This window comes from Malania oleifera, chromosome 4 (genome assembly GCF_029873635.1).
Source record: "Malania oleifera isolate guangnan ecotype guangnan chromosome 4, ASM2987363v1, whole genome shotgun sequence".
In the NCBI taxonomy this organism is placed as follows: Eukaryota; Viridiplantae; Streptophyta; class Magnoliopsida; order Santalales; family Ximeniaceae; genus Malania; species Malania oleifera.
The window spans coordinates 95,027,021-95,048,652 of NC_080420.1; the positions used below are offsets into that span (position 1 = coordinate 95,027,021).

Consider the following 21,632-nt stretch of genomic DNA (forward strand, 5'->3'; position numbering starts at 1 on the left):
TCATCATCGGTAATTTTTTCTCCACATAACTTCAATTGAGAGCTAATTTTGAACAAAGCTGAATTATATTCACTTACAGTTTTAAACTTTGCAGTCGTAAGTGTATCCAATCATATCGAGTTTTTGGAAGAATTTCCATTTTTTGGCATTCATTCATCTCTCCTTTAAGTTGTTCCAAAGGACTAATGGATCCTTAATAGTAAGGTACTTAATTTTCAATTCTTCGTATAAATGGTGTCGAAGGAAAAACACAATGTAACGACCTTCTTAATTTCCATATTTTTTTTTTTTATACCATAATATTAAACATGCTCTGATACCATACTAGTTAAACCCAATTATCAACCTAAACAGCAAGAAGCAGAAATCACATAACATTCATAACCATAGGTAAATATATACAATACCATACAATACCAGAGTACTAACATGTTTCCCCAAAATATACACATATATATATTTCCCAAAATACCCTCAACTATACTGAGATATACAAAAATCCTCCACAATACTCACTTCACTTACAAGGCACTACTGAAACCCCTCTATCTGCGAGCCTGATCTGCTCGCCTACCTGGATCACCTGAAAAATGATTCAACACTGGGATAAGTCAATGTTCAGTAAGATGAAATATGTTATTACTAGTGTGTGGCAAATGAGCTACAGTATTATAAAAATCTGTTTTCATATAATCATGTATAACTGGATACGTAGGTACAGTACAAGTAATAAAATACATCACCCTTTCTATGTTGCTTAACATAACAGTATTGTAGGTTACTATTTCAAATACTTCTAGTGTACGTAAATATGTTCCCTGTTTCTGTAAATCTGTACATACGTAATAGTAACTGAAAACTTTCCCTGTGGATAACTGTGTGTCATGATTTAACCCCTCATGATAGGGTTGTGCGGCCCGTAAGCGGGATGTACACTGGCTGGCCGACCAGGGTAAATCACTATACTCCATCAATCTGATCTGCCCACCTTAACCCATATCTGATAGGGAGTCTGTCCACGTCAAGGGCCTAGGTGATCGACCTACTACCACGTATTATCTAAATAGGTGGTTGCACTCATAACATAACATAATATCTATAGCAACGGTACCGTGCTCTATAACTGCATAGTCCAACAAGGTCTGATACTATATAATATATTTCTATATACAACTGTCTGATTTACCATGATTCTGAAATAATCGTAATAATCATGATATTGCATAAACTGTATTGTAATTCATATATCATAATACTAAGAACTGTATAATCATAATACTGAAGACTGCATAATCATAATACTGAAATTTGTATAATCATGGTACTGAAATACGTAAAATCATGATACTGAAGTTCGTAAACATAACTCCGTACTATATTCATATTCTCAAGCCACACCATACTTTAATACATAATTTTCATAATTTAATAAACTATATAATGTTTTAAAAATACCTAACATAGCATATTTCTCTTATCTGACTGCTGGAAAGCCCCTATGGTATACTGGCCTAATAGCCGTAGGGCCTCTTACATAATACCCTAAAAACAACATTTGCCAGAATAGAATATCAGTATTTCTTCGCCAACATCATTTCCTATAACTGTTAGAAGGCCAAAAATGGGCTAAAAGGTCTTACCCTGAATTTGGGATGCAATCCAACTTCGTTTCACCAACGATCCACTCTGACAAACTTGCAGAGAACTTCGTCAAAAGCGTCGTGGTAGCTTCAAATCTTCGATCCGGTAAGGAATAGGCCCGGAAACGAAGAGAGAAGTGAGAGAGAGAGAGAGAGAGAGAGAGAGAGAGAGGAGCACTGAAAATGATAAAAATCTCGGTTTTCCACTATTTATAGGGGCAGATTCGTCGATGAGACACGTCACCTCGTCAACAAGTCCTTCATTAAATTCGTCGATGAAACCCTGTATTCGTCGACAAAATTCAAAGCAGCTCATCCTTCGTTCGGTAATTTCTCGTCGACGAAACCCTGTATTCGTTGACAAATTTCCTTATGCACTCGTCGATGAACCCCTGTATTCGTCGACGAGTGCTGGCAATTCCTTGAAATTATTACTATTATTATTATCTCCAAAATGCGATGTCATCAACGAAGTTTACTGCCTCCTTCTGTTCCTATTTCCATTTTCCTCCCTCTTTATTATTAAAATAATATTATTCTTCGGGTCATTACACATTGCCTTTGCGCGTTCCTGCAGAGATGCTTGATTTCTTTCTTCAACTATACTTCCAAGATTCATAACATTAAAGTGAATCTCAACATCAAGTACCCATGGCAGATAATTTCTCCCAGAAATATTAAGGGCAACGAATTCTACCTTTATGAGATTTGACATCATAAAGTCACTTTGAAAACAAATAAAAATTCAAAATTAGGTAAATATTTAATGAAAATATTATTCTCACATATATCCCAACATAAAAATATTTAAGGATACATACACAAGATAAGAGATATAGTTAACATATAAATATTATAGTTTGACAAAAAATTAAAGTTATATAGATAACAAATGTTAAAGGAAACAAGATTCTTACCTTAAAATAATATCAACGCAACTTGTTATACCATAAAAGACTTAATCATGCTGATAATGTGTTGTAAATGAAATAAAAAGAGGGGAAAAAAAAAGGATTGGAACTATAGAAATTCAACAGTCTAGTTCTTTAGGAATTAGATGTTGCTAATTATTTTATTATATCATTTTGTTGTAAAGCATGTCCTTATATAAGCAAATACATTGGCATCCTAAAGGTTAACCACATAATGAACCATTATGTGCGCATACCAAAGGTTGTAATCTATTATATAGATAATCATCCATATAAATATACATGTTTTAAAACAATAAAATAATTGTAATAAATTATAATTTTATTATAGTATTTTAAATTTGTGTTATATTGCACTTTTACTATTTTAATCATATTTTTTTTAAGTGTTATTTGTTTTAAAGACGAAAATGAGCAATTTCTAAAATAAGTTTTTAATTTGTTCTAATTTTACAAATATTAACCAAACATGTTGGTTTCTTATTTTCGGTTTTTATTTTTGATTTTTGTTTTCATAATTTTCGACAATAATACCAAACAACCTCTAAGCTTACTATTCATGTACGTAATAGAATGTCCACACTATAACAAGATTCCACCAAGGGCATTGTCTAATGCATCTGTGTGCCTCGAGGGCTTCATGGTGTCTACAAGAGCAAGTATCGAATCTCACATCATGAGTTCCTTCAAGTTGACAAAGGTTTCTTGGCACTTTTCCATCCAATTCCACCTACGATGCTGCTTCAGCAATTCTACTAACGAGGTAGTTCTCCTCAAGGGGAATAGAGGTTTGTTTGACTCAAGAAAAAAATTTAGAGAAGGAATAAATATGTTGCAATATGGATCAAGCTAAATAGGGAGCTTCACGTTGAGGTTGACCAGCCCATTTTGTAAATGAATCAACCCAAGATAGGTTATTGAACCTCTTTATTTGGATACCCCAAAAACTCTTTCTTTAAAGGAAAATCATGCACATGGATATAGGGGAAACAAAACTAGTGAAAAACATGGAAGAGGTGGTGGGGTACAGTTACAGGAGCATCAGTAAAGTGTGTGTCTATATGCCTAAAGTGTGTGCCTATATGTCTATGTGTGTGAAGTTAAAGTCACAAACGTACAGCATTAAGAGAGTTGGTGCATATCAACGACAATAGAGGCCCTAAAGATAGAGATAGGGTGTGTGTGCATGTGCGCGCATGTATGTGTCTATTCGTGTGTGGACACGAGGAGACAATTGTACCTAGGAGGGTCATCTAAGTGTAGGAAAATGATAGATTTTCAAGAAATCCAGTTGCACTAGTTGAGGTGGCTCTAGATCGCAAGACAATGAGAGATATATACAAAAGGAGCCGAAAGTACAGTGTTGTTGCTTTCTCGAACAAATGAAAGATCGGGTTGTGAAAACTGCGTAACGAATAATTAGAGACTTGGTGTGGCTAACTTAGCAATGAACTACAAAAATAGCCATAATTGCATGCCAAAAGGGGCTAGGGTTTCTACATGTTAAGAAGAAGAAAATAAGGTGAGAAAGGAGAGTACGAGGTGAATTCCCATGTGTTTGTCGTTTTTGTGCTTAAGGGTAGCTAGTCAAATCAGTTGTGATCAATTTAACCAATCATCCACTTGCATTAGCTCTGATCAATGTCCCCCTGTTCCGTGCTGCGGCTCAATCTTGCTTGACCTTGTTTGACCCAACTAGATAGTCCTAAAAAAATTTAGAAAAAATAAATAAATAAATGTTTGAAATAATAAATGATCAAAAAGTAAAAATAAAAAATAAAAAAAATAAAAAAAAATATTTAAAATATTTAGATTTTCATAAAAATAATGTTTAGTATTATTTGGTGCCTATAAATATAGGGCTTATGATGTACCAAATTCTTAAATTTTGGACAGCAAAGTCTGTGTGTGTGTGTGTGTGTGTGTGATCTCACTCTCTCTCCCTCGCCGCAACTTTCATTCTCTTCTTCCTTCGTCCTTCCCATATTTCACCATCTTCTTTATTCACTTCTCCTATCACTCTCTCTTTGTATCTTGATGTTTCTCCCCCCTCCCTCGTATCTTCTTTTTCTTCTTCTTTTCTTCTCATATTTCCCTCTTCTTTATATGTTATTTCTTCACTGCCTATCCTACCACGCATCAATTAGCATAATTTTTTAGCATTGTTACCACTACAATAGCCCCCACCAGCCCATCTCCATTCTAGGCTATCTCAGCTACTAATTCAAGGCTCATTTCAATCAAATCATCTGCCATTTCACCCTTTAAAATATTTATAAAACAAAAACAAAAGCCTTTACCCATCAACGAAACCCTAAAGAAACAAAACGTTGTTTTGACATGGAAGGCAGTGGTAGAAGCATAGAAAAAACAAAAACCAAAGGGAGAGAGAGAGAGAGAGAGAGAGAGAGAGAGAGAGAGGATTCATTATGGCTACAATAAAGATTGTAGCACGGGCAACAGAAAAGGAGAAAAAATTGACCAACCCAAAAATAAACAGAGAATGTTTATGATATGCTGTACTTGGGCGGCCCCGCCCACCACTTAGTGCCCTACTCAAAAGAAAAAAGAAAAAAGAAAAAAGGGATCACCTGACCGAATTTCTTAAAAGAAAAAGGGAATTTCATTATCATCAGAACTCTTCACAAATTCTTTATAACCTCACCGAATTTCTTAAAACTCATTCAAACCCACACATTCAACCCAGCTATCCAAACCCAGCCTCCTTAAGTTTTATCCACGCACTTAAATTATTCCTATTTGGTACGAGAAACTGAAGATGAATCAACTCTAATAAACCATATTTTAATCCAACCCCACCAAGAGATTTGGATTGTGTGAAAGGAAGATTGGAATTTTCCCCCAAGATTTTCAACAATGATGAACAAAGAAATTAAATTTGATCGCACAAAATAGAAGATTTGTAGCGAGATTTTCATAGTACTACCAAGAAATTTGTTCTGCTAGATTCGATTCAAAACAATTTCACGAACCATTCCAAATTACTTAAAATTTTGAAATGCCCCTTCCTCTTTTCCAACCGACACATCCAAATGACTGGAGATACCAACCTTCTTCAATCTAATATCTCCACACAACTCGAGATTTGATTTACTTAAAATTTCTTTTTAAGTTTTTTCACCAAGAAATATTTATTGGTTCAACCCTCAAAAATTTGTCTGTCCAGTACAAGTCTTTATCTGTCCAATGCAATTATATTCACAGGAGAAAGGAAACCCTCAAAAGTTCAAAAGAAAGAAATAAATAAATAAATAAAAGCGACCTAGAAGAGCCCAAATCAACACAAATTTCTTAAAGAAAGATTCCTCAAACTTTCAAGACTCAAAAGCCTAAAGTTGACCCCAAAAGAATAAGATCAACAGGCAATCTTTCACAACCCTACAAATTACCCATCACAAAAGCCTTTGTGGACCAGGATCAAACGGCAATCTTTCAAAACCCTACTAATTACCCATCACAATAGCCTTTGTGGACCCAATAGTTGGTGAAAACAACTTCAGCCCATCCAATGATCCAATAATTGGTGGACCAAGAGGAGTTAAAGTCGTGGCCAGTTGAACTCTCCCTATACATAAAGAAGACCTAAGAACATCGTTTACTCGACATGTAACGTGTAGACAGAGAATCTAAAAGGTGAAGCATACAAGGAAAGGAAATTATTTAGATCATTAATAAAACAGCGAGTGAAGGTTTCTAACAAAATCTGGAGAGCAGATCAGCTCGGACATTGGGACTAATAATAATAAATTCATGGGTAAGCTAAAGTTTAGATTATTCATTCTAAGGTAAGAAACAAAAATTGGTAACCTAGAGGACATCACATCACTTTGCCACCATAGAGGCACAGCAGCAACGCCAACAGGTAATTCTCCATCCATGCACACTAAAAGCAGGGGTTCGAGTCTAAGAAAACAGTCTTCATAAAAACAAGGGTAAGACTGCGTATACTGTAACGACCCCTCCTCTACCCTCACAAAGCAGGGAGGCTTGTGGCCGTGAGACTCCCTTTTTAAAGTGACATAATACCATCAAACTGAGAAAAATGAATATAGACTGAAGTTATCATGCCAGCCACACGACAAAAGCAGAAAGGGCCACAACAGAACAAAAAACAAGCAAGTCCACAAGTACAGGCCTGACAAGGGACCTATGAAATGCAGAATTAGAGAATATTGAATATATACTGTGTTCAAAATATTACACTTACAAACGAAGAAAGCAATGGATCAGAAAGGGAGGTGGAAATCGCACAAATAGACTTATCCAGCTTCCACCATAATTATTATAAAAAATAAAAATGAAAAAGAAAAAAGAAGCTTAGATGCCAGCAACGGTTGAGCAGACAAGCAGCTATACAGAAATTTATCAAGCTTGACAAGAGGTCCTCAATGCAAAACCCAAAAACAGAGAACGGAAAGCAAAAGAGGACAACTTGTTCAAACAGCCAAGACCCCCTACCATCATAGTTTATGAAGGCCTTTAATTCTCCCAGCCTGCAACGCTCAAATGACTAAGAATAATTCTGGGACTTGAATCTATGAATTTTGTAAAGAATAACTGAGTACAATCATGTACAAAGTATTTGAAAAAACCCATTTTCTATGTGCCCTAATTTTGTTTGCTCCTCTGTGCTGTTATGCCGGGGCATCCACCAGACCCAAAAAAATAACTTAATCAACCAGATCAGTTGTCTTTAAGCCCACGAAGTTTGCTTGTTTTTATTAGAAAAATATATAACCAAACTTTACAGCTAAGTGGAAAAATGCACCAAATCATTGTGATAATGAAACGACAACATTGCGAGTAATCAAGCATTCAAGAATAGCCACCATGACAGCGAAGCCATTTTACCTTATTCATCATGACACATTAAAATTTCACATTTAAATTCACACTAGGAAGCAAAGAGAGGTGCATGCTAAAGTAGCAGACTCGCATGATAGCAAAGCCAAGTGATGTGCGAGTAAAGACTTAATTCTTTAATTTTTTTTTTTCTTTCATTTTACTTGAATGGTTCAAGAATACCATTTATTAGGATTTCAGACATTGCACAGGCAGGAATGAATTAATCAGTTTCTACTTCTGCCTTCAAGAAGACACCACTGATTCAATTATGAAACCACTATTTTGTTCAACTCAAAATGGAGAAGTCTTCACTCTACCAACCGTATCTTCTGTGAAACAGAATGCAGAGACAACTTGTTCTTATTTTGTGCTTCAACTTACCAAGCCTACCACTTTCTACTTCTGCCTTTGAGAAGACACTGCTGATTTAATTATGAAACCACTATTTTTTTGAACTCAAAATGGAGAAGTCTTCACTCTACCAACCGTATCTTCTGTGGGCCAGAAACAGAATGCAGAGACCACTTGCTCTTTTCTTGTGCTTCAACTTACCAAGCCTACCACAAGGTCCTTGAAATTCAATCAAGCCTCTTCAAAATTGGGAAGCTGGACTTCAAAGAGAATTTCAACCCGAGAGGGCAGCTTGCTACCTAGAACAAACTCCTCCTAGTTGCCGCTGTCCACCACATTTGGAAAGCGAAAAGTAAAACCTCGATTTTTCACAATGCCCCTTGTATTATTACTAGTATGGTTAATTTTGTTAAGAGGTTATATAGTCTTTTAGAATTATTATTATTGAGTGTGTTAGTATGTTAATTAGTGATGGTAAGGGTATTATTGTCATTAGAATGTATTTAATTTGTATTATAAATAGAGGGAGAGACCAATCTTCAAGTTAGGTAAATCATTTTAATCAAATTTTTAACATGGTATCACAACAAGATCCTATCTAAACCCCATTTCCCTCAATTGTTTCCGGAAAACACCATTCCACGGCAGTTCTTCCCAGATCCACCTCCATCTCATACTAAATCACAAAAGCAACCATACACCCATAGTCAGAACCCCCCCCCCCCCTCCCCCCCGGGGACCCCAGCTCACAAAATCCAATCCCCGGAGGACACTCCATGGGCCCTCACACGCTGGCCAAATGCTGGCAGGGCTGACCCAACGCATCACAGCGTCGGCACGTCAGTGAAGTTCCGGAAATTATTTTGTTTTTTTTTCTTCTGTCATGCTCTGATTCCTTCTTTAGACTATATTATCAAGCTGTTCGGCCAATTTTTTGCTCAAAAATTCAACCTTTTTCGACCATGCACTCACGGTATTCCGTTAATTTCTGTTCAGGGTTTTTGGAAGCTTCGTTGAGAGTTTTTTGGAGCCATGGCAGCATTCGTATGTTCAGTTGTGACGTTGTGGCAGTGCTATATCCGTGGGTGCGTTGTTCACCTCGTCCATGGCTGCATCGGTGCTTTACACGGTTTGTGATTGTTCCAATTATTGATTGTTCTCCTTTCTTTTGGTGTGGTTACTAGTTTCTGAGTGCTGTGGCAGCGCTATATCCGTTGGTGAGTTATTCACCTCGTCTGTCGTTGTGTCAGTGCTTCACATAGTTTGTGATTGTCCCGATTAGTTTTTGTTAGCCTAACATGGCTTACTAATCTTGTTTTGATAATAACAAATCAAAGGTCATTTAACATGTTTTGTTAAAAGTGATGATACCTTAGGAATCAGGTTTTTAAGGTCAAGATCAAAGTTATCACAAAGCTCATTGCAAGTTATCACAAAGCTCATTGCAAGTCTACATTAAAAAGAAATGAAAGCACAAAAGACATATTTCAAAGAAAACTTGATGAAAGCTTAGAGAATTGAAGAAGCTTAGAGAATTGAAGCTAAAAAGGCAAGATGGACTAAGCAAGTGACAAAGAATGAAGACATCAAGCTTAGAATGTTTTTAAAGTCTTAAAAGAGACTTTATGTAAGTACTTCATTCAAATGATAATTTGATCAGATTTGAAACTTATTAAGAAACTCATTGACTTAGAGACCATGTTTTGAAAAGCCTCGGAAAATACTTTTCAAAAGTCTTAAATTAATTTAGGGAAAGCAAAAGAGCAAAAAGATTTTGGGGGAAAAAAAAAACAGAATTTTGGATTGTCCAGGCGACTGACAAAACCAACCCAGGCGACTGACAAATAATTAACTGATTTTGAAAAAACCCGAGAGGACCCAGGCGATTGAAAAAGTTTTTCCAGTCGATTGAGACAAAAATAAACTGTTTTTGAAACAACCCGAGAGGATCCAAGCGACTGACCAAGTTTTTCCAATCGACTGATTCTCTTCTGCCTTTGAAAATCTCAGTGTTTTAATGAATCCAAGCGATTGACTCTTTATTCCCAGTCAACTGACTCTTCGAGATTTCAAATTTTAAATATAACGGGAAGTTTCCAAATTTGATTTTTTGAATTCTAAACGTTATGAAAACTTGGAAAACACTCCAAGTCACTTGGGGAACACGAAATAATCTTGTTTAAACATCTATAAATACCTCCAAAGGCTAAGGACTCAAGAAACCAAGCTAATTCACAAGCATTCAAAGCTCTCTTGCTCTTAATACTCTCAAAGCTCTCTTGCTCTCAAACTCTCTAAAGTGCCTTACTGAGTTTTATTGTGAAACTCTCACAATTCTGAGCCTACTCTAAATTCTTTCAATCTAGAAAGAAAGCTCACGGTGATATACTTCTAAGGCTTCAAATTCTTTCAATTGTAATTTTGAATTGAAGTATATTAGTGCTTAATTGTTGTACTAATCAGTTCTTGCTGAGAGTGTCTTTGTACACCAAATTTGTTTCTTGTTTTATAGACGGTTCAAGTCATTGAATCGTTATTGGACCAAGCGTGGGGTATCGTTTGGAGAGGCGAACTCTAGCCTATTGAATGAGAGATTGTAAAGATTGCTCCTACCCGTCAAAGAAGTGTGTAAGGTTGCTCCTACCCGTAAAGGAGTGTTATAGTGGAATCCTTAGGTGGTGTGTCTAAGGAAAGGACGTAGGCGAGTATGAACCTCGTAAAACTCGCGTCTCACTCTCTTCCCTACTCTCATTTAATTTTCAGTTTATATAAATTGTGTGGTTGGATTTTAATATTCTATTCATAATAACTACGTGGCTTGGATATTAAATAAACTAAAAATTAATTTGACCTTGAGATTGCGGAAACCAAAAAGGGAGTACGTTGGTTGATCAATATTTATTGCAGAAACTATAAGGGAGTACGTTGGTTTGTTAACACCCAAGACTTATTAATTGAGAGTTTATTTAAATTCTGAGTTTGTGGAAGAGTGTTGAAAATAGAAATTGTGTTTCATATTAAGAAATCAAGTTCACTAATACAGGGATTTTATCAGCTACATACTTAAAAGTTACTCAAGTGCTTAATCTTTAAAATATTGCTGAATTCCTTGTGAATTATATTTTGGTTATCTTGGTTGAATTGGATTTAATTGCTAAGGGATATTCAAATTGATATAATCATTCATAAAGGTTTATAACTAAATAAATTTCCGCTGAACTTGTGATTTAAAATCAATTTTGTGTGTGGTTGCTGAACTTAAAACAAGTTGAGAAAGAATCAATTAAAGAAGGTACAAAGAAGTTCAAAAACCCAATTCACCCCCTCCCCTTGGGAATACACATTTCTTTTCAGTTTTGATTGTTCTTCTTGGTTTTGGTGTGATTTCTGATTTGTAAGTGTTGGGATGGAATCTATAAATCCCAAAAATTTGTTTTCTACATCGCTACCACAAATAACTCAAAAGTTGGATGGAAAGAACTATGTTCAATGGTCTAAAGCGGTTCAAATTTATTTAGCAGGATTGGAGAAATTTGACCACTTGCTCCAATATGATTCTTTTGATGAGAAGAACAAAGATGTGTGGATTCATGAAGATGCCTCGATTGTTTCCCATTTATGGAATTCAATGGAGCCACAAATTGCAAGGATGTGTATGCATCTAGATACGTGCAAGGAGATATGGGATTATGTCAAACTTCCATACTCCAATAACATTATATGTATGTATGATTTATCCCTGGAGTACTTTCAGTTACAACAAGAAGGTAGGAGCATTACAGATTATTTTGGAGAGATGAAGCATATTCATGAGGAGCTTAACGTTGTGCTACCTATAACTACCGACGTTTGTGAGATGCAGAAGCAGAGAGAGCAGATGGCAGTTCTTTGTGTTTTAGCAAGCTTGAGACTTGAGTTTGAGACAGTTCGGTCCTAGATACTTAATAGTGCCAAGCTGCCATCATTTGCTAATGTTTATTCTTGTGTCTTTCGTGCTTCCTTTAGCATGCATTCTCCTATTCTTGCATCTGGCTCTAAGAAGACAGTCTTTGCTACACAAAGTGATTCTAGTTCTCTACCAAATAACCGCAAAATTTATCCTGGTGGTTCGAGTAGTCATAGTGGTAGAAACGGACGAGGCAAAGGCACTCCTCACAAGTGCACTCATTGTGGATGGAATAATCATATTACTGAGCAGTGTTGGGATCTTCACGGAAGACCTTCATGTGTTGCCAATGCAGCCACCATTGACTTAACACCATTGAAGGCAGCCAATGCAGCCACCACCGACTCCTCACCTTTGGGGTCAAGTGGGGGGCAACATATTGTCTCTATGTCGGAGGAAGAGTATTCCAAGTTCCATCAGTATCAAGCATCACAACAAGCTTCTTTTCCTATTGCATCACGACGGTGCTTTTTCTCCACTCTTCAATATCCTGCAAATTTACCTTGTGTTAAACTTGCTGATGGATCCACTACTATAGTCAAGGGAATTGGGACTGCAAATCCTACTTCTATTTCTCTTCCTACAATTTATATATTCCCAAATTTCCCTTCAATCTTATCTCCGTTAACAAAATTACTAAATCCATGAATTTTTCAGTGACACTCTTCCCTGATTCTCTGGTTATTCAGGATTTGAAGACGAGGAAGACGATTGGCGGAGGGCGTGAAGTTGGCGGATTCTATCACCTTGAACCGCTATCTCCTTCTACTGCCTGCATTACTACTGCCATACCTTTCCAAATTCATTGTCGCATGGGTCATCCTTCATTGGAAAGGTCAAAATGCCTTGTTCCTAGTTTGAGTTTTATGTCTAGTTTTGATTTTGAGTCTCATCAGTTGGGAAAGCACCATCGTGTTTCTTTCGCTTCCCAAGTCAATAAACCGGCCGCAAGTTCTTTTATGTTAGTTTATTCAGATGTCTGGAGTCCTAGTAAGGTCATGTCCAAGTTGGATTTCCAATACTTTGCAACCTTTGTGGATGATTATTCAAGAATGACTTAGTTATATTTAATAAAAGATCATTTTGAGTTATTTCATGTATTTTGAGCTTTTTGTTCTAAAATAAAGACCCAATTTGGTTTGCCAATTTGAATGCTTCTAAGTGATAATGCTAAAGAATCTTTCGGTGCATAATTCACTACTTATATTGACTCAATGTGGTATTGTTCATCAATCATCCTGTGCCACACTCCTCAACAAAATGGGGTTGCAGAGCAAAAAAATAGAAATCTTCTTGAAATCACTCACACTTTACTTTATCAAATGCATGTACCTAAAGTGTTTTGGAGTGATGTTGTACTTACTTCTTGTTATCTTATCAACAGAATGTCATCCTCTATTCTTAGTAGTAAAATTCGCTACTCCATTCTCTTTCCTAATTCACCTGTATCTTCTCTCCCTTCTCGTATATTTGGGTGTGTCCTTTGTTCATCAACTAACTACTAGGGTGGATAAGTTGGATCCTCATGCTATAAAATGTGTCTTTCTGGGCTACTCATATACTCAAAGGGATATCGTTTGTTGTAGTCCTATGCTGCATCGGTTCTTTGTTTCTTTCAATGTTACCTTCTTTCAATCTACACCTTACTACACCCAGTCACTGAGCGTTTCTGAGCTCAATGAGTCTTTTCCTTTGCCTAATCTTCCAGATTCTACATTATTGTTCTTGCCCAACCAACCATCTGAGTCTCCATGTAGTTTGCGTCCTTCTCATCGCCTTGTTCATCCTAATTTGCAGGTGTATTCACAATAGCGGCCCCAAGGAAGAGAGCCTCCTCTAGCTTCTGCTACCATGCCTTTGGCTTCCTCGTCTGATGATTGTACTTTCAATGATATTGATCCTCCTATTGATGTTCGGAAAGGTACACGCACATGTACTCAACACCCCATTTCCAACTATGTTTCTTATGACTCCATATCACCCTCCTATTACTGTTTTGTCATTGCTCCATCATCTACTACCCTTCCTAAATTTGTTTCAGAAGCCTTAGCCCATTCAAGGTGGAGGAATGATATGGTTGAAGAGATGAATGCTTTACATGACAATGGTACTTGGGATTTGGTACCTCTTCCTCTTGACAAGTCTGTGGTTGGTTCTCGTTGGGTTTACATTGTGAAAGTCAACTATGATGGTTCTGTGGCTCATCCAAAGGCACGTCTTCTTGCTAAGGGTCAGATGTATGGGGGAGTCAGGCTTAGTGTGTTAGCTCAGGGGGAGTCAAGCTTAGTGTGTTGTCTCAAGAAGGCTTTATATGGTTTAAAACGGTCTCCCAGAGCACGGTTTGATTGTTTCAGTGTTATAGTACTTGAGTTTGGTCTTCAACGGTGTGTTGTGGATCATTCCGAGTTTTATCATCATACTTCATCAGTAGGGGTGTAATTGGTTTGGTTTGGTTCCATTATGGGCCAAACCAAAAACCGAACCGAACCTTGCGATTTTTGGTTTCCCAAACCAAAACCGAAATCGAAACCGAACCGAATTTGCTATCACATGGAGAACCGAACATTCGGCAGTTCGGTTACAGTTTTTTCAATTTTTAACTAATTTTCTAAAACTCTACCCCGAAAAACGATTATTGAACAAACCCTAGCTGTTCTCTCAAGATCATCAGATTCATCACACTCTCTCCCTCTCCCCACACTCATCGACATCAATGATCAAACACAACAAAAATGCAAAAGAGAAAAAAAAAATCCACAAAATAAAAGAGAAAATTACTGATAAAATCGGCGAGGGGATCGGCGACGATGGCAAGGCAAACTGTACCTCAGCTACTTCCTGCTTGAGAGGGCAGGGGAGGGAGGTTAAACCGCAGAGGTAGGGCCACCGGCCGCAAAGACGCGTCGACGGCAGCGGCACAATGCAGAGGGCATTGAGCAGAGACACAGGGGACTAAGAGAGTGAGACACCGAAACCGTGAACTAGTGATTTGTGAAGTGTGAAAGAATGAGAATCAAACCCTAGTCCCAGATTCATATATATTGAGGGACCAAATCCAGTGTAACGCAACCCTGGATTAACTTATTAAATGGATCAATCATAATTAAGTAATCATATCAATTTATATATAAAATTTAAATTTAAATCGGCTTTTCTATTTTTTGGTTCGGTTATATTTTGGAAACCGAAACTGAAAATTTACATTTTCTAAGACCAAAACCAAAACCGAACTGATTATGATTTCGGTCCAGTTTTCGATTTTTTGGTAATTCTTGTACACCCCTCTTCATCGGGTAGGATCCTTCTTGTTTATGTGGATGGTATTGTTATTACAAGTGATGATGATAAAGGTGTTCAAAATCTTAAACTTTTTCTACATACTAAGTTTCAGACCAGAGATTGGGGACCGTTGAAATAGTTCTTGGGTATAAAAGTACCTAGATCTCGTGTCGGAGCTATTGTGTCACAAAGGAAGTATGTTCTTGATCTGTTGGATGAAACTGGCTTGTTGGGATCTAAACCGGTTGATACACCCATGGATCCTAACAGCAAGTTAACGTCGGATATGAGTGATTTGCTACCTAATCCTGGACAATACCACAATCTTGTTGGAAAGTTGAATTATCTCATATTTACTCTGTTGGATATATGTTTTGCAACAAGTGTTGTGAGTCAATTTCTAGATTCTTCGAGGACAAGTCATTGGTACGCAATAGTTCGCATCTTAAGATATCTCAAATGTGCACCTGGGAGATGTCTTTTATATCATAATCAGGGCCACACTTATATCCATGGATATACAGATGTAGATTGGTTTGGATCACCTTCCGATCGAAGATCTACCACCGGCTACTATATCTTGGTTGGTGGTAATTTGGATTCTTAGAAAAGTAAGAAGCAAACTGTGCTAGCAAGGTTAAGCATTGAATCAGAATATAAAGCTATGGCCCACACTACCTGTGAACTTGTCTAGTTGAAGAACATACTGGAAGAATTAGGTTCCTCACATTCTCAGCCTATGCAGTTGATATGTGATAATCAAATTGCTCTTCATATTGCCGCCAACCCAATCTTTCATGAGCGAACAGAGCACATTGAAGTTGATTGCCACTTTGTTCAAGGAGAAACTTGTGCAGAAGCTCATTACAACCGTTTATGTGAAGTCGGACATGCAACTTGCTGATTTTTTTAACAAAGCGTTGGGGGGTGCTCGTGTTAAATTCATTTGTAACAAGCTAAAAGCCTATGACATTTATGCTCCAGCTTGAGGAGGAGTGTTAGAGGTTATATATGTCTTTTACCATTATTATTATCGAGTGTCTTACTATGTTAATTAGTGAGAGTTAGTAAGAGTATTATTGTCAATAGAATGTATTTAATTTGTATTATAAATAGAGGAAGAGACCTATCTTCAAGTTAAGTCATTCATTTTGATCAAATCTTAACAAATTCCATAAAGGTTGATGTATTGTTTTTTTCCCTGAAACCAATATGCTCTACTCCCCTACCACCTAGAGTTTTTTTGTTTCCTTCTTCTCTATTTCTCCCTCTCTCAATCAAATTATTCTTACCTTTTTTCCCAAAAATATAAAAAAATAAATCGGTCGAAAGCATACTTGTAACCACTTGGTAAGGCTAATATCTCTACTTTGAGAAATTGGATGGACTTACTAACAATTTACACACAAAGCCTACCTAAAGTTGACCATGCTTGTAAGCACTTGGTAAGGCTAGTATCTCCACTAACGTCTAACCTAGTTCACAATCACATCCTCAAGCTCATTTTTGCACCAAAAAGGAAAATGCATAGCAACCTCACCATCATAAAGCCCCATCCTACTTTCCATCCAACACATTTAAATGACTTGAGATACCGACCTTCTTCAATCTAAGATCCCCAAACAACTTCAGATTCGACTTATTTAAAATCTCTTACTCCTTTTTAAGTTTTTCATCTAAAGCCCTCCCACTCCAACATAGGAAATCTTCTTAATAAAAAAATAATGCACAAATCCACACCGATACTATTATATTCATAGCATAATCAAATTTCTTAAAGAAAGATTCCTCAATTTTTCAAGATTCATAAGCCTAAAGTTGACCCCAAAATAATAACATCAAATCGCAATCTTTCAAAGCCCTACAAATTACCTATCACAATAGCCTTTGTGGACCCAATAATTGGTGAAAACAACTTTAGCCCATCCAACAACCCCAGTTTAAAGTCATGGCGAGTTAAACTTCCCCTATATATAAAGAAGACCTAGAGAACATCGTTACTCAATGTGCGGATAGAGAATCTAAAAGGTTAAGCATACGAGGAAAGCAAATTATTTAGATCATTAATAAAATAGCGAGTGAAAGTTCCTAACAAAATCTGGATAGCAAATCAACTTGGACATTGGACTAGTAATAATAAATTCATGGGTAAGCTAAAGTTTAAATTATTCATTTCAAGGTAAGATAAGAAAATTGGTAGCCTAGAGGACATCGCTTCACCACCATAGAGGCACAGCACCAGAGCCAACAGAAAATTCTCCATCTATGCACACAAGAAGCAGGGGTTCGAGTCTAAGGAAACAGTCTCTCTGCATAAAAACAAGGGTAAGACTGCATAAAATGACCCTCCCTCGACCCTCACAAAGCAGCGAGCCTTGCGGCCTGGGGACCTATGAAATGCAATTAGAATACATGAATACAGATTAAAGTTATCATGCCAGCCACAAGACAAAAGCAGAAAGGGCCACAATAGAACAATAAACAAGCAAGCCGAGATGTATAGGCCTGACAAGGGACCTATGATATGCAATTAGAATATTGAATATATACTGTGTTCAAGATATCATGCTCATAAAAGAAGAAAGCAATGAATCAGAAAGGGAGGTGTAAATGGCACAAATAGACTTATCCAGCTTCCACCATAATTATTATAAAAATTAAAATTAAAAAAATTAAAAAAAGAAAAAAAGAAGTTTAGATACCAGCAATGGTTAAGCAGACAAGCAACTATACGGAGATTTATCAAGCTTCACAAGAGGTCCTCAATGCAAAACCCAAAAAAGGAAAACGGAAAACAAATGAGGACAACTTGTTCACACAGCCCTTATTAAGACCCCCAACCATCATAGTTTATGAGGGGCTTTAATTCTCCAACCCTGCAACGCTCAAATGACTAAGAATAATTCTGGGACTTGAATCTATGAATTTTGTAAAGAATAACAGAGTACAATCCTGTAAAAAGTAGTTGAAAAGCCCATTTTCTTTGTGCACTAATTTTGTTTGCACCTCTGCTGTTATGCTGTGGCATCCACCAGACCCAAAAAAATAACTTAATCAACCAGATCAGTTGTCTTTAAGCCCACAGAATTCGCTTGTTTTTATTAGACAAAATATATAACCAAACTTTACAGTTAAGTGTAAAAATGCACCGAATCATTGTGATAATGAAACGACAATATTGTGAATCAATCAAGCATTCAAGAAAGGCCAACATGACAGCTAAGCCATTTCTGCTTATTCATCATGACATGTTAAAATTACACATTTAAATTCACACTAGGAAGCAAAGAGAGGTGAATGCTGAAGTAGCAGACTCACATGATAGCAAAGGCAAGTGATGTGCGAGGAAAGACTGAATTCTCTAAAAGAAAATTTTTCTTTCATATTTCTTGTACGGTTCAACAATACTATTTATTAAGATTTCAAAAATTGCACGGGCAGGACTGCAGGAATGAATTAATCAGTTTCTACTTCTGCCTTTGAGAAGGCACCACTGATTTTCACTATTTTGTTTAACTCAATAGAACTTGCCTTAAAAATATATGTATATAGAAATGATAAATTCAGATTCATGGTGCAGAGGGTTGGAATCGCAGAATCAAAAATGCTTCCAACCTTGCAGAAATTTATAGGCTTTGCTTTTTACCCCCATAAGAAAGTAAAATATATGAAATACCCATGAATTTGCATGCCCAGGCATCGGTTCAGTTGGAATAGAAGTGACCCACTGTCCAACTTTTTCGAAGTCATCATCTTATTATTGGATAACTGAATATGTTAATTTTCTGTATGTCTCAATTTTAGCTTATAAACAGTCTATTCTATGCATATGATAACAGAAGCCGCTACCCTAATGAACTCAACCTGATTACCTTTTGAATGGGTTGATTATCACGCTCTGAGCTTTCTCACAATCCCTAATTTTTAGGATGATGAAAGGAACCACAATATCTAAGCATAGCCATCTTTTCAACTTCAGCTTCATAGACAAATACCCAGATATAAAACCACACTTCAGAAAGTAAAATTTTAGACTATGAATCCTTACCCTGACTGGCACAATTCCCTTCTGCTATCATTTTTAAACAAAAAGGGCAAAAATAACTCAGAATGACTCAATTATATATGACATGGCCTCAGCACAACTAAAATGGTGAATATGACGATGTGCAAAATATTGTGTCAGCATGTAGTATATAATTTTCATTATTAAACAAAAATGACCAAACTAACTCGGAATGATTCATTAATATATAATATGGCTTCCCCACAACAAAAAAAATGAGGATCATGAATATTCATGGAAGAATAGAATTTCCATTACAGAGCAAGCAAATGTTGCATCAGAGAAGTAAGATTCCTACGAACACTAAACTTCCATTACAAAGCATGCAAATGTTACATCAGAAAAGTAAAATTCGTATAAGCACTACCCCTCACATTGATTTACATGAAGCTTCGTCCACACCACTTGTAAATTTAAAATGATTAGTATCTGTAATGGAAAAATAAATTCTTAAACGGCCCCATGACTGCATCATATACTTTCACTAACACTTGCTTCCAGAGCACAAAATGATAAGAATGTAACAAAATTGTAAATGTATATTCTTACACATTTCAGAAGGAGAAATATGTGAGAAGAGAGGCTGCTCCAGCTGTAAATTTCCAGACAACATGAATGATAGTCTTAATCTTCTCGCCTAGAAGAACATAGTGGGAAGAGGTCTGACTGCCATGAATGCATCCACCATCTAAATAAGGAAAAGAGAAAGATAATGAGGATTGTGTATGATTATAAGAACTATGGCTTTATAGAATACATTAAAAAATGTAGTCCTATTGAACCCATGTCCTCTTTTAAAAAGGAAATTGAGCAGCCACAACAATGATTTTTCTTTTACCAAATTATAGGTTCACCCAATAGGAAACTTAGCCTAGATAAAGTGCTTAGAGCCAGGATTATTTAACCATCTCACATCTAGAAAATTGAAAATCATCAAAGCTGCTAAATCAGCAAACAGGTTTCCATTCTTACTGATACAACAAAAAAATTTACCAGCAGCTTTCCTTCTTTTTTTTTCTTTTTTTATTTTTTTATTTTTTTTACATTGTTCTACACTCAGGCATATTTAAGAGTAAAAAAAATGGGTTTGTATGGACTTTCATAGGCTTTTTTCACTTCCTACTTTCAAGGACTTCAGGAGTAAGGAAGCCACAAGGTTGATTGAGCAGTTTGCTATGTTCTGGTGTCTTTGGTTGGAGAGGAATGCATGCATTTTTAAGAACCCATATGCATTGTAGTTGCTTGCATAAAATTTGTTTTGCTTGCTTCAGTATGGAAAGCATCTGCAAGTCTCCAAGGGAATGTACTTCTCGGATTTCAGCTCATGAAATGACACTATTTTTTTTATTTTCCTTGCTTCCTCATCTTGTTTTCTAGAGGCTGCTTTACCCTCCTTATTTTATGGTTTTTTATCCATTTAAATATCATCAATATAACTCTAACTTTATCAAAATATATATTTTTTTATTTAAGAAAAAAATATTACACATCTAGCTAAATATAAATGTCAGACCAAACTTCAAAGGGAATGATATTTTTTTTTTGGGGGGTGTGGGTGTGTTTTTTTTGTTTGATTTTGGGTGTGGGGAGGGGGGGGGGGGGTGTTGGGGTTGGGAGAATAATGCAGAGATTGTTGCCAAGAACAAAAATTTTGGGACAATTTAGAAACTCTTGGGAGTGCACTAGCCAGTTTAATTGGTGATCATATAGTAGGTCATCAATATTAGTGGAATTGAAGTTACTGCAACTTATTTTGCGCACGTTGTTTTTGTAATGAATTAATGAAAGTATTTTAGTCCTTTTGGGTTTCCTTTACTTAGATAGAATTGACACCGATGGTTGCCTACGGGCTAGGATTCATTATTATTAGGCTATATACCATGTTACTAGTTCATGTATCATTTTAATAACTAACTTGTGCGGCAGAGAAATTTAGAATGAAAGAAGTCTTGAGTTTACATGTTGTTCTTCTTCAAAATCCTAGGCTTACCAAGGTAGCCCCTATCTCCTTCTATTCCCTCTTTATTTATTCATAATCAGCCATTCTTCCCCTATTAGAAAGCCTTTTTTCCCCCTGATTGTATGAAAGCCTAACCACCTACCTTTGCAAGCCATCCTCTGAATTCAAGATTTCAAAAGACCACCCTGCATCAAGCATCCAAACCAATACAAGGCCATATTGACATGTTTTCAAAATACACCGCATGGAGGTTTGCTCTTTAGGGGACCTCTACAACTATTCATCAATTAAAGCTTTGCCAACATTGGTTTGCGACTGAAATCAGAATCAAAATCAGAATTGGAACAGAAAATTCCCCTCCCTTCATCTCTCTCCCCCTCTCACTCTCTCTCTAGCTCAGGAAATCCCTTCAATCATACTAATCCTTTCACCAGTCACCATCCACGCTTGAGCTTCTTGGCAATTGTCTGGTTCTCCTCTCTACAACATCCATCACTTGTCTACGACAGAAACTCTCCTCCCCACCTCAAGAACTGAAATCCCCTCCACAAACAGTACCAATTTTTGCTTCTCTAAATTGTATCAAGTGTGA

At 36.6% G+C, this 21,632-nt stretch overlaps 1 protein-coding gene across 3 annotated transcripts in view; it reads right to left on the reverse strand.

The window, feature by feature from the left end:
* Positions 1-344: 344 nt before the first annotated feature.
* LOC131154083 (tryptophan--tRNA ligase, cytoplasmic) overlaps positions 345-21,632 on the reverse strand; it is a 100,724-nt gene continuing 79,436 nt past the window's right edge. Inside the window, exons 12-13 of one of the 3 annotated variants that reach the window (XR_009136323.1) lie at positions 19,630-19,768; positions 345-583 (exon numbers count right to left, since the gene is read on the reverse strand). Coding sequence is in view for 1 of the 3 variants with exons in the window: in XM_058106586.1 (XP_057962569.1) it covers positions 19,718-19,768 (51 nt within the window). In the remaining 2 variants the exon portion in view is untranslated. Of the gene's footprint in view, positions 584-17,052; positions 17,324-19,234; positions 19,769-21,632 lie in introns of those variants that run through there. The other 2 variants (XR_009136324.1, XM_058106586.1) reach the window with 2 other exon arrangements.